A 12,991-nucleotide genomic window follows, 5' to 3' on the forward strand; every position below is an offset into this window, starting at 1 on the left:
GATTGTCATGTGTAGCGCTTCTGATCAAGTCTGGAGTCAAACTATTGAAAGCAGTTGTAACTCTCGATGTCATATCTTCCATTGTTGTTATTGGAGTAGAGTAAACCATATTTTCAATGAAACCCCACACGCAATACTCTAATGGATTGCCATCTGGTGTTCTAGGAGGCCAACGAAAAGTTCCATTATTACCAATCCATCTGTCTTCGAAGATTTCGGTTAAAGCTTCGCTGACTGAATGAGAATTATGGGGTGGAGCACCAACCATTTGGTACCATACACGTTCTCTTCCTGGTGTATTATTTTAAATCATTTGAATTCCATTCCTCAGTAAATCTTCATATTATGATGCATTCAAATTATCATCATAAAACTCGATATAAAAAATTGACTCATTCTTTATGGCACAAAATACATTGAATTGCCATCTTTTTTGAAAACCCCTTTGGCGGACAATATGGGGATTTTCTGGAGCCCAATAATGACTGTTGTGTCTATTGAAAACTCCATTTTTTGTGAACTTGGCCTCATCTGTCCATATGATATTGTCAAGGAAATGTTCATCCTCTTGAATCTTGACAAGTAACCATTCAAAGAATTCCACTCTGCGAGGTAAATCAGTTTCTTTCAAATGTTGGACACAGTAGAACTTAAAGGGATGCCATTTATGCTTATTAAGAATTCAGCCTCGTGCAGAGAAGCATTTGGAAATGCATGAAAGTATCCCAAAACTGTTATACAATGTCATCATCATCCACTTTAGTCTTCCTACGAATGATTTTTGGATGGAAGGTTTCATTCAACCTACAGTTTTTTAGTAGTCGATTCATTACATTATTATTCGGCTTCGGAAGTTGTGGATATCTTTCATGAAATACTCGGCATGTTCTACTTGCAATTCTATTGCACTCACCATAAATTATTAATAAATTCAAGAAATCTTCATTACTGTAACCTAATCTTGACATTATTCTATTATAATTGGTAGCTATCACAATCAATCAAAACCACCAACGAAAGTCTGACGTTAAATAATTGGTTTATTTATTTTTCCAAAGCATACTATTAAAAAATATTAAGATGTACTGTTGTACGTTAGAGACAAATTGTAACTTTTTCTAAGGTAGGTACATACCAATTTCGAATTGACTGATCTGAGACAGTTAAAAAACTGGATCAAAAAGAAATATTACCAAGTATGAAAAAAAATGTTGAATATCCAAAATAAGTGATGAATTCAAAAAAACGAGCAAGAAAACCACGTCAGTTTCCGTTTGAAATAGTTTATCTCGAAAACGGTTCAAAATAGAAGTAGTATTATCTGAACAAAGTTGATCTAAAATTGGATGTAGAGCTCAAAAATGTTGAAAAATATAGAGTGTTCCATTTGAAAAAATTGAGTTCCACTCATTTTTTCATGAGATCAAAGTATCTGCATTTTTTGAAGACCCTGTATGAGGCAAATGAAAATATGACTCGGAGTGAAGATCCTCATAGTATCACTCCACTCCATTTCAAATTTGATCGTTTCAGTGTAAGAGAGTTCAAGATTATCAGCATTTATAAAAGTTCATGTTTGGCAAAAAAAATATCGAAATTAATTTATAACTTCTAAACAGTAATAGATAGGTATAGAGAAATAGTATATGAATTTGTTGACAAAGTGATAATAAATCATAATATGATATTATATACGGGGTGTTCCATTTGAAAAATCGAAGAAGCCGCTACTTTATAGTAGAAGCGACAACGCCGCTTCGTCTGAAATATTTTAAGCGTGTAGGTCATATTGATTTATGCATACTGTGAAATTTTCAGGTTGATCCGTTGAATAGTTTGTCAGAAACGGCTAATTAACGCTCATCATGAAAAGCCTTGTATCTGTATGATGCGAAAATGATTGAGATATCGTGAAAACTAATTTTGTTTAAAAATGTTATTTTGAGTAGAGAGTTTTCCTGAAAATCTTGATAAGGAAATTGGATTAGATAATTTAGGAAACACTTGCTACATGAATATCATCTCACAAGTGTTGTTCATGACGAAGATTTCAAGAACGAGGTTTCAATGATGATCGACAACGAGAATGTTTCCCACTTATTCCACTTGTATGTTCTGAATTCGAAACTGAATAATGTGTATCGGGAATATCGTTTTTAAAAAATATTTACCTGGTGATATTCCACTCTCTCTCTTTATCATACAAAAATATATTTGTCTGCTCTTTTCCCCAAACATCACTTTCAACGATTTCTCTCTATAGATGCTGCAAAATACTAAAACATTTAAACTTCGATCCATGTAGAAACATACCACCCTTCACCTGGATATCGAGCTGCCTGTCCTTATGTTTCCCAGCAGTCAGAGGATCCAGGTCCTGTCTGGGATACGGCTCAGGAGAACCACACGGCACCGTCACCACCACCCTAACGCACTCCTCGAGGAGATCAGCTTCTGCAGCGTCCCTGAGGCACACCATAAGGCTCCAGCCGGCGCTTCACCATAGTAACAAAGTTGCGATTTCTGTTGTCTAGTCATGTTGTTGAAACAGGGTAAGGATTTGGTAGGTTTTACCGAGGTCAGTGTGTAAATTAGTATAAGGCTATTGTTTGGAATTTGTTGTTGTTTGAATTCGTTTGAAAGAAATTGAACTACTCTGTACTTTCCATCATGATCAGTTGAGCAAATATGGTTATTGGTATACGTAGTTTGAAATCGATTTGCCTTCGACTTTGTTTCACTCCTCTAACGGCATGGAAATTTCAATACGATATTCCAATGTAACGAAAATTCTTTGCAATGAGACGGCTCAAAAACCAAATAATGCTCAGGATACCAGCCAGTTCAAATAGAACTACTCTACAGATACAGATACATGATGTTACAACGGAACCGTGACTCTCCATGTAGGTGAGCATTGGACAGGCGAGCAAGGATTATCAGAAACACGTCAATTTTTGTCACAATATTGCCCAATTTCTATTTGAGATTCATCCCCGAAACTTCATCCCCAAAGCATGTACTCTTTATATTCCACCTAGCTTTCTAGGTTAATAGGATCGGAAGTTGGAGAACTAGGAAGCTCCCATTCTTGATTCGACGTTGAAGAAAAAACAGTTGAAATCGTTTAGTAAACGTCCATCTCCTCTAAAGACCCTCAGTTGGATTCTTTGGTTACTTCAAAGTCCTGAAAGGGTCCCTCACCACCACCTCTCCAGGATTTTCAATTCCCATTTGAAAAGAAAGCACCAGATGTTGTCTTGGTTTGTCGAAGGCGGGATAATTATCATCTCTATAAACGGAGGTTCGTCTATTCCAAAATAATTACCGACCGATAATTTACCGAATTATACCTAAGTTGTTTTCCGACATCTTATATGGACGAATACTCTCCGCAGTTGATGCAACATTCCAAAGCGGATATAACAGATATGGCTGACTGCAAGAAGAATTTGCTCATCGACAGATTATGACGCAGGACTCTAAAAGAATAGGCGTAACCCCTCTATGGACAGGATCGAATTCCGCAAGGCAATAATTACATCTCAGGGGCTCATCGTTCTTTCTATTTGATCGGTACTAGACCAAATAGTCATATACCTTGGATACCTGATACTGCTTTTAAACGCTCGTTTTACCGTATCTGACCAAGCTGAAGTTCAAATATAAAAGGTCACTTTCAGAAGGGGCGTGTTTCAAAAACATTCCCTCAGGTCCCTTCTTTCCTTCCTCTCACTTCCGCCAATATCATATGCTCTGAGACTAGGGGTGTCTCTGGAAAAACTATCTCTAACAGTTCCAAAGAGTGGTAGAGTGGATTTCGGATTAAACAAATGTGCAACGATTCATATCAAAAGAGGATGATTCGAGTATTACCAAGATGAGGTGCAGCTTCAAGATGGCGGAATCCTTCAACATCTGAGGGCTGAAATGAATATAGTGACCTTTGGGTGGAATCCAGAAGAAAATACATTGTCGAACTCGTTCGCAACTATCGGGAAAGAACACCTGCTCTCTTTTATCCGAGTAGTAACTTAGAAGCTGTACCGACTCTACGTGAAGACCCCGAAATTGATGATCCCAAATCGTCCGTTCCCCAGTTATACGTTCTTCCACAAGAGGAACGTCGTGGGCTTCTGAGTTTGGAATTTTTTTATGACAGAATGGTTTTGGTCTGATGACTGTAAAGTCATCAGGAGTTCGGATCCATCTTCTCTGCATGGTTCGTGCAGGGGTCAATGCATTTCTCCTTGAAGCAGCTGCCAAATTGGCCGAAGAAGTTGATTTGACTTTCTAAACTGAACGAGGTGGCCAATATTCTATCGGCAAGTAGAACTTTTTCAGCAAAAGACACATGAAAGACGTAGGAAACCGTAACTCCTGCGGCTATACAAGAAAAAGCCGATGCATGGGTAATTCCTCAATAATATTGACGATCTCGGTTCATCAAAGCACCTGACCTTTGCTTTCCTCGAGGTCGAGTGAGCTGATATCGAAAACCGAAGGCTTCTTCATGGTCTGTCAGGATGGTGTCTCCAACACCTTAGTCTTCCGCAACCTCATGATGGCTATGAAAGTTCCTGACAACAGGTGCATGTGGAGCACCTGAAACCCTAAGCACTTGCTGTCGGCATGTCAAATATATGGGGTCTCTGTGTGTTTCAACTGAGATGAAACGGTCCAGAAAATGCTTGATCACCATTTTCGGCACTTCATCATAACTGACGAGATACCAATTTTGCGTCATGCTCCGGGGAGACTGAGAGGTGCCGAATTTAGTGAAACTACTTCTTCCTCGCCTTCAGGCAAATACAAGCTGATAATCTTAATGTAGTTCTTCTCTCCCGGTGAAGCGAATATCTTTCGAAAATAGGAGGAAACAGAGATGAAGTATCAATATTTACTACTCGAACTCCGCAAACTCTACCCAGTTGTTCGTTTTGTTGGAGTCTTTGACAGAATCATGCCCTCTTGAATCTCAAATTCATGTTGGTTTGTCACGGCGAGGCAGAAATCTTGGTGAAAAAAATTCAGAAAGCTATTATTCCTGACGCATTTTGTCTACTTAGGGCACACGACTCTCAAGCTCAATGACATTCACGTCAGTGTATAGAGACTGTTCCAAATATGTCGGAGCATCGAGGCAAAGTCCGACAGACCTACTTGCTCACCGTTCAAAAATGTTTCATTTTTCTGAACTGGATATTCACAATTGCCTCATGTATAATAAATATTTCCAACAGTGCTCTTGGTATAACAAACTTTCATGGTTCACCCTCTATCATTTTGAAAATTTTCACAATAACAAGATTGACCTTTCAAAGAATTCTTGAAATTACTGTATTCTCAGCTCCTTACATAGAGAGTTCTGTTTACCCGTTTTCCTTAATTAATTCAAAGATGTCGTGAATATAGTTGCCTTATACTAATTTATGGTGTTATCCCTCTGGAGACCTGGCAAACTGGGAATCCGCTTCCAACTTAACCGGGAAAACCGAATGTCGTTGTTATGTGGAGTGAATTATTATTCTCAGAAATTATAATCCTCAATCTAAGAAAACGGATAACTGGCTGGATAACCAAATAGGAATTTGAAGAAGAAGAAGATATTTTAAAAATACTGAAGATGTATTTTCTCTATTTTTTAATGAATATTTACCGTAAAGTAAGGGGCATACATGTAGACTAGCTGTAAATCAGATTATCTAACAGAACAATTCGTTCAGGTCAGTCTCAACTCACTGTCGGTTAATGGCTAAAACCACGAAGGGTGGGACGAGAGGCCAAATAGCTCGAAACCGATCTTGCTTCTGTGCAGAATCCTGCACTGACACCTGTCGGATATGATGCAACGCCCTTCGTGGTATAGCCAGGGGGGTACTTGTTTTCTATCAGTCCATTAACCTACATTGTAGGTAATTTGAGACTGACCTGAACAAATTGTTCTTTTACATAATTTGAATATATACCAGAAAATATGAAGGACATATTTTTTTTTCAATTTGTTCAACATTCAATAACATGATATACAAACAGAAATTGTTCAGGCATATATCAAAAGGACGTTACTTCAGAAATATTAACCTTTGAATAATGTATTTTATATCTTATTTCACAGTTTCGATGTGTGATATAATTAATATTCTGTAATTTTTCCGTCGGAATTTTCAATTACATTTTTGAATATAATCTACTTCGAAATTTTTACAAAATCACGTTACTAGGTATACTATAGATGGATATAACTCAGATCTATCGAAACTAGAAAAAAAAAAGATTCATACCGTCAAAATAAGATTTGAGATTATTGAATGTTTAAATAGATTACTTTTAGTCTTGTATTTGTCAATCTTGTTCGATATTGTCTGTCTTAGGTAAGTTACTTTAATTTTGTTCGATTAGAATGAAGGGAAGTTCACTCCACAAAACATCAAATTTTGGTAAGATGAATGAAATAATGCTCAATGTTTCGGAAATATTTCACTCAACTCAACTTGGTATGATTTTAAGTTCACCTTCTTCGTGACTGAATCGTATACCTAATAATAATACTCTTGATTGTAATAGTATTACGAAATGTGATGTATGTTGCTTTCAATAAGATAGTGAAAAATGTAAAATGTGTATTTTTGTATATGTTAATGATATTTTGTCATTTCATAACATTTTTGTTGTATATTTCCCCGAATGTTGTACATACGATGACAGGATATGAAAAGTATTTAGAGTATACTTTATTTAAGTATCTAATGTAAAATAAATGACATGATTCGTGATTTGACGATATTTTCCTCATTTCAATTCATCATATGAAGTAAAATTAGGAGTATAAGTTGTTCACATGTGATAAAAACACAGGCCAACGAAACAATGTTTTTGAAAACTTTGTTTACTTTAATAGCTGATTTTTATAGATTTTTGTGTGCTGAATCCAAATCTGGTCTTAGTTTTTTTGTATCACCCATAGTTTTTGAGAAATTAACTTTGTTATAGAATTTAAAATCTGTACGGTTCATGGTGAAATTAATGAAGCACTATGTTAAATCACTATCATAGTTTTTATTCACAGTAGGTTACTTGAAATAATGATACAGCGTTGTAATGTAGGTTTCACTAGTCAGATGGAATTGGTTTATACTTCCTTTCTCTTTTTTCTTTGAAGTTTCTTGTGTAGCCTTTCCTGCGATGAGTCGCTTGTTGAGCTCCACGGTGAAGTGACCAACAGTAGTCTCCCATCATGTTGATCTTCCAGCGGCCCTGGTAACATTTTTCCAACAATTTAATATCTTGGTGAAAACGCTCACCCTGCTCCTCACTAACATCTCCCAAATTTTCCGGGAAATAATCAAGATGGCTGTTCAAGAAGTGGAATGTCAGGCTCATCAAAAATCCTAGTTTCTTAAAACGATTCAAGATGTTAGCTACAATGGTACAATATTCTGGGTCTTTTGCATTTCCTAAGAATTTTGTAACAACTTGCTTGAATGATACCTATGCTCCTTTCTCATGTATGGTCATTGTGGTTTCAAAGTTTACGTCGAACATCATTTTTCAAATGTCGGGTCCTACAAAGACGCCTTCTTCAAGTTTAGCCTCTGAAAGGTTTGGAAATTTCTGACAGAGATACTTGAAACAAGGTCCATCTATAGACAATGCCTTTACAAACTGTTTCATGAGGCCTAACTTTATATGTAGAGGTGGTAAGAGAATGTTTGTAGGATCTACAGGGTTTTGGCGGAGAATGTTCTTCTCGCTGGGTTTAAAGACCAGTACATCAGAAAACATTTCAGTTTGAACAGAATTCAAATCAACTGGAGGTTCTGGGTCCGGCAAGTCTACGGCTTATTACCTTCTTGTTTTTCGAGTTATGGCCAGTTATTATATCAATACTACAAAAGTAGCGATCATCAGTGTGGTTTCTAGGTTCCCTCCATACCATAGGAATAGCATACTTAAAGGCTTTTTTCTCCTTTTTTGACTATTTTCTAAGATCTTCAACACAAATATAACATACCATATGAGGGGCCCAAGATTTATCCTGATCACCAAGTTTAATTCCGAATTATAAGAAATAAACCTTTTTCACAAAGTCTGTAATGTTTGTTTGATGTTTTTTGATAACAAACTTACCACAAATATAACAAAAACTGTCAGCAGAGTTCTACAACCGCGATAAGACATTTTAATGAGCACATGCACCGGAAACCAGAAAGTAAGGTTAGGTTGACAATAAACAAAACATCAGCTGTGAACAGAACAATATAATTCCCGTTTTTCTAGACAGTAAATGTATTTCAGCAGTGCTGCCAACTCTTCTACATCTAGCACAAATTATTTTACAATTTTATTTGTAGTATATAAAAGCTGTTAAATTGTGTAATAAATCAAAAAATGTAATATATTGATGTGCAAATGTGAAAGAGTGGTAGATGACACGGCCTAATAAGTGTCATATTTGGATTTAGCACCCTGAAAAAACAGAATAAAAAGGTGTTTTAAGTAAAAAGAAAAATTTCATCGTTGGCCTGTGAAATCAAATAGATTTTTCTGGTGTAGGTGAATATATTTGTTTTTGTTACGATTTAAATAGAGCATTCACCTGAAACGGTAGATCAAAATTAAAATTCCAGTTTATAACTAAATATTATCAATTTTCAATTCATAGTATTCATCTTATACAGGGTGGTCCCTAACTACGATATGAAACTTCAGAGAGTGATTCGCTAGGTCGTTAAAAACAAAAGTTTACACAAACATACGTCCGGAATTGCTTCGTTTCTGAGATACAGGTTGTTGAAATTCAAAAAAATGGTATTTATGAAATAGATATTACAAACTTCAATTCATGTCGATCAGAAAAATACAAATTTTTTTTGGTATATTCCCACAATTTTTAGAATCTGACAGTTTGGACTATCTGACGAATAATACTGTTCAATTAGTTTTTATCTAGAGACAATATTCAAAAATCTAAGTACCATATTTTGTTGAAGTTGATACTTGTATGGAAAATAGCTGACAAAACAATAAAACGTCCATACTTCCTTTCAGCTTATTCAATTCGCAAAAATTCAACAAGACCAGTCCAAATAAAGTTGAGAACGTTGATTGTGATTTGTTGAGACTGAACTGTAATATTCCATGTATGATACTAATTAAGAGTTTCTGTAAAAGTATCAATGAACTTTCTTTAGATGTAGATATTAGAGTGAAACTATCCTAGAAATATCTTTTCGGAGAACATGTTTGAATCCTTCTCTTTCTCAATAAAGATTCAGATCAATCAGTTTGCTACAGATGAATGTCCCCTCAAAAGGCATCAGACATTTTCTAATAGGATTAGTTCAGAAATTTCACAAAAGAATCAATGTTATGCTGTTGTTACCTACAACGAAACCTGTTTTCTGTAATTTGATGAATGTCCCCCCAAAAGGCATCAGAAACTTCCTAATAGGATTAGTTTAGAAATTTCACAAACGAATCAGTGTTATGCTAATTGTTACCTACAACTTAACCTGTTCTCTGCAGTTTGATGAATGTCCCCGCAGTTCAGAAATTTCACAAACGATTGAATTTTATGCTATTGTTACCTAGAAGGAAACCTGTTCCCTGCAGTTTGAAAATCAAATATGGATGTGAAATTTATGTATTTGTGAAATGTAATAAAGTAAATAAAGTATTGTTGCAGCAATGTTTTTTTATTCACAGATGATCATATGTAATCGTATTAATTCTTACGTAGAATCGAGTAAAATTTCAATGCGCTATGATGCAGGTTCTTGTGAGAAAATATATATTTGCTTGTGATTAATATGATGAATAATACGTTTTTTTTCAAGAAAACATATTTTTTCATCACTTTGTTACGATCCTAAGTATTTTTGTGAAACAAACTATGCTTCTGCATGCATGGCACCAAAAAGCATTTTTTGCTTACAATTTCAGTTATTGCCAGTGACGTGCGTGTGGGATTTTTACTGAATCGTGGCTACGCCACTGCTTTTCCTGAGAGTGAAAGTTATTGCAGAAATGTACAACACCGTGGAAACAGTAAAGAAGGAATATTTGTGGAAAATAAGAAATCAAAAGAATTTAAAAATCACTTATTCACTACTGTGGATGTCTCAGCCTGAATTTTACTTCCAAAGAAACATTTTCTGTTCTTAAAATCAGGTCAGGTATCAGCCGCAAGGTGTTTGGTGTATCAACAGGTTCCAATATAAAGTTTCTCAAGATCCCACAGTAAACTGTTTTAAGCTCAAGCATGGCAAACTTCTGACCTGAAAAACAAAATGATTCAATATTGACAAAATGAAATGATACCTATCTGGTAATTATAACAGTATTTAGTCATCAGTTTCCGAAGGATAAATGTCTTTTAGGTTCATTCAAAGAAGATACGGACCAGAGGCCCGGCTTATTAAAACCAGGGCCCAAAAACAAACCATTCGTTATCCAACACCATCCAACGCTGTTTAGTACCGTCATAGGTTTCATCAGTGGTACTATGCCGGACCACGACTGGTTTGACGAACTCAAATGTCAATAAAGGACAAGTAGTCCAAATAAGTGAAGTTGATGACATCTCCCTGACAAAAACGTATTGGAGATCGACAGCACACTCATACCACGTATGTCAAATATAATTCAGGCTCACCAAGGGAATCAGTTGAAAATCCGAGCTTCGATATCGATCGCCTAGCGGGATTCGTCCTTCAACTGCAGCCTTTACTGCGAGGCAATTAGTTGGAACCTGAGCCCAAAAACAAAGATTCGTGGTCCTGTACTAAACGGTGCTCTTTCGATCCGCCATGGTCTGCTTAACGGTTGTTTGATGTTTTGCACATCGTTAGCACAGGGATTATCTTCCAAAGAGTTGGTTAAATTCATAAGTGGAGAGGAAGGGCATCTCCTGACCAACCACGTGATTGTTTTCCGGCAGGTTCAATCTGCTCAGTGAGACCGGTATGGCCAGATAAGCAGTATTTCTCTTCTTGTTGAACTTGTTGCCTTTGTAACGAACTAACTTATGCGTGCTCTGCTACAGCTGCTTTCATGGTGTGGCTCAGTCACTTTTATAATCGTAACCTTTTCGAACGATGCCTATATATACTTTGTCACGGGAACATAGAATGCGGCAAACTCCTGGTTTCGATCTGGGGTCTCTTACGTTTTTTGTTGGCCCCAGGCAATGCTGTATTTGCTTGGTGGTCTCATATATCGTCTCTGTGTTTTCTAACTAGACGCTCAAGTTTTTGTTGGGTTCAAGGGCCGTCCTAATGCGAAATCCATTCCTAACACTGAGCTAGCACACATGGCTAGCTTCTACAAAGGTGATCGAGGATGCTAAAGGTTGACTATTGGATTCTTGAAGCTCAAGCAACGACGCAGTAGATTCTGGTGTTGATATGAGGATTTGGACAGGGTTCTGTTGGGTTATCTTTGTTTTGTGATTTTGTAGAATCAAGGTTCTCAGTAAACCTCTGGAGGTCGGCATCAGCCAACTAGGAACCCAGAAAGAGGCATTGGTCAGATTGAGTTGACTGCAAGGATCAAAATACAAGAATGTAAGATAGCTCATAGGCCAGTCTTTCATACTGAGGTTTTTTAAACACCATTTTAAAATCACCGGTTTCAACACTCGAATTTTTTGTTTGCCAATGAGCCATAGATGCCATAAACAGTTTCATTCTGTTTGAAATCAGTTTTTAAAATCTGTTTTTCCGTTAATCAGCTGTCGCCCTCATACGAACGACAACTCTCTGAAGTTGAGAAACTCGTGCGAGCTAACGAGGTCTTACCTTTTAACGTGTAATTCCTAACACGGTTGCAGAATCATCCCAGCTTCAACCAGATAAATTCTCTCGAGAAAAATATCTGGTCGAGGCGGGAATCGAACCCACGGCCTTTCGATCGTGAGTCGGGCGCACTACCACCGCGGCCAATTCCGATTCATAACATCCAGCTACAACTTACCTATACAATTCCTGGGTCCAGCACTAAATGGTACAAAGGCGAACGGATGCCTGTTGACGCAGTTGTCAGTCAAAAACCTATCCGGATCAAACTTCTCTGGATCTGGCCAATGTTTAGGATCCCTATGAATATCGTAGATATGTATATTGATCGGTACGCCCTTGGGTATGACTCTGCTGCAGACCATCGTGTCTTCCTCTAGTATTCTAGCAATGAATGGAACACTGGGGTATAGCCTAAGACTTTCCTTGATGATCCTTTCTAATATTTTCATTTCATTCAAGTCGTGTATGGAAGGTTCTTTTTTAGAATCACCTAGGACTTGAATTATTTCTTGATAAGCCAATTCCTGGAAAATATATTTTGAGGTCAATCTGGTGACTTAAATTTATTCCTTGCATTAAACAAATCCGAAACCATTTATCGTTGTCGGAAATGAACAAAATATTAAAATTTCAACAGCCCAGAAATTGTAATTTCAATGAATTAGTGCGAATAGATGAAAAATCACTCCCAATAAAAAATAAAATTGTGTACAGCATAGCTTGCAAGCTATGTATTCAAAACTAGCAAATGATTCAAATTCAAAATCATTTGGAATATAGTGATTTTATTTGGTAAAATCTATCCTGTTCTGTTTTTGGATGACATTTTGATCAATGCAATTCAAATTAATCAAATAAAAATAGTAACATCTAAAAATATGTCATATACGAAAAATTTCAAAAGTATATAAAAAATGAGAAGGAAAGAAATAGCGGGATATGAAATGAATCTTAAGCAATACTCTAATTTAGATACATTTCAGAGTTGTATTACAGTTTAACAATTCACCAGTTGGACAAAATAATGATAATAACAATAATAACAATTTATTTAAATATAAACTGCCCAACCCTATACACTTTTCATCATTATGAGACCAGAATAAGTCTTAGTAATGGACGTCCTCTCCAGCATCCAAATAGATAGATAGATAGATAGATAGATAATAGATTTCATGTATTACTTTTTT

The 12,991-nt window shown here is 36.3% G+C and overlaps 2 protein-coding genes across 4 annotated transcripts in view; one reads left to right on the forward strand and one right to left on the reverse strand.

Moving 5' to 3' along the window:
- Positions 1 to 10,272, forward strand: part of Ccapr2 (cardioacceleratory peptide receptor 2) — a 122,321-nt gene extending 112,049 nt beyond the window's left edge. For 2 of the 3 annotated variants that reach the window (XM_074174747.1, XM_074174749.1), the window contains one exon: positions 2,264 to 10,272. In XM_074174747.1, the coding sequence (XP_074030848.1) occupies positions 2,264 to 2,534 (271 nt within the window). In that variant the 3' untranslated portion in view covers positions 2,535 to 10,272. The remainder of the gene's footprint in view (positions 1 to 2,263) is intronic. The other variant, XM_074174748.1, reaches the window with a different exon arrangement.
- The window catches only part of LOC111509984 (uncharacterized), a 40,607-nt gene continuing 35,862 nt past the window's right edge, over positions 8,247 to 12,991 (reverse strand). The window contains exons 15-16 of the mRNA XM_074175233.1: positions 11,977 to 12,325; positions 8,247 to 10,280 (exon numbers count right to left, since the gene is read on the reverse strand). Coding sequence (XP_074031334.1) covers positions 10,111 to 10,280; positions 11,977 to 12,325 — 519 coding nt within the window. The 3' untranslated portion in view covers positions 8,247 to 10,110. The remainder of the gene's footprint in view (positions 10,281 to 11,976; positions 12,326 to 12,991) is intronic.

This window comes from Leptinotarsa decemlineata, unplaced genomic scaffold, assembly GCF_025532065.1.
Source record: "Leptinotarsa decemlineata unplaced genomic scaffold, Ldec_3_MD MMD2_tig00000882_RagTag_RagTag, whole genome shotgun sequence".
Lineage (NCBI taxonomy): Eukaryota > Metazoa > Arthropoda > Insecta > Coleoptera > Chrysomelidae > Leptinotarsa > Leptinotarsa decemlineata.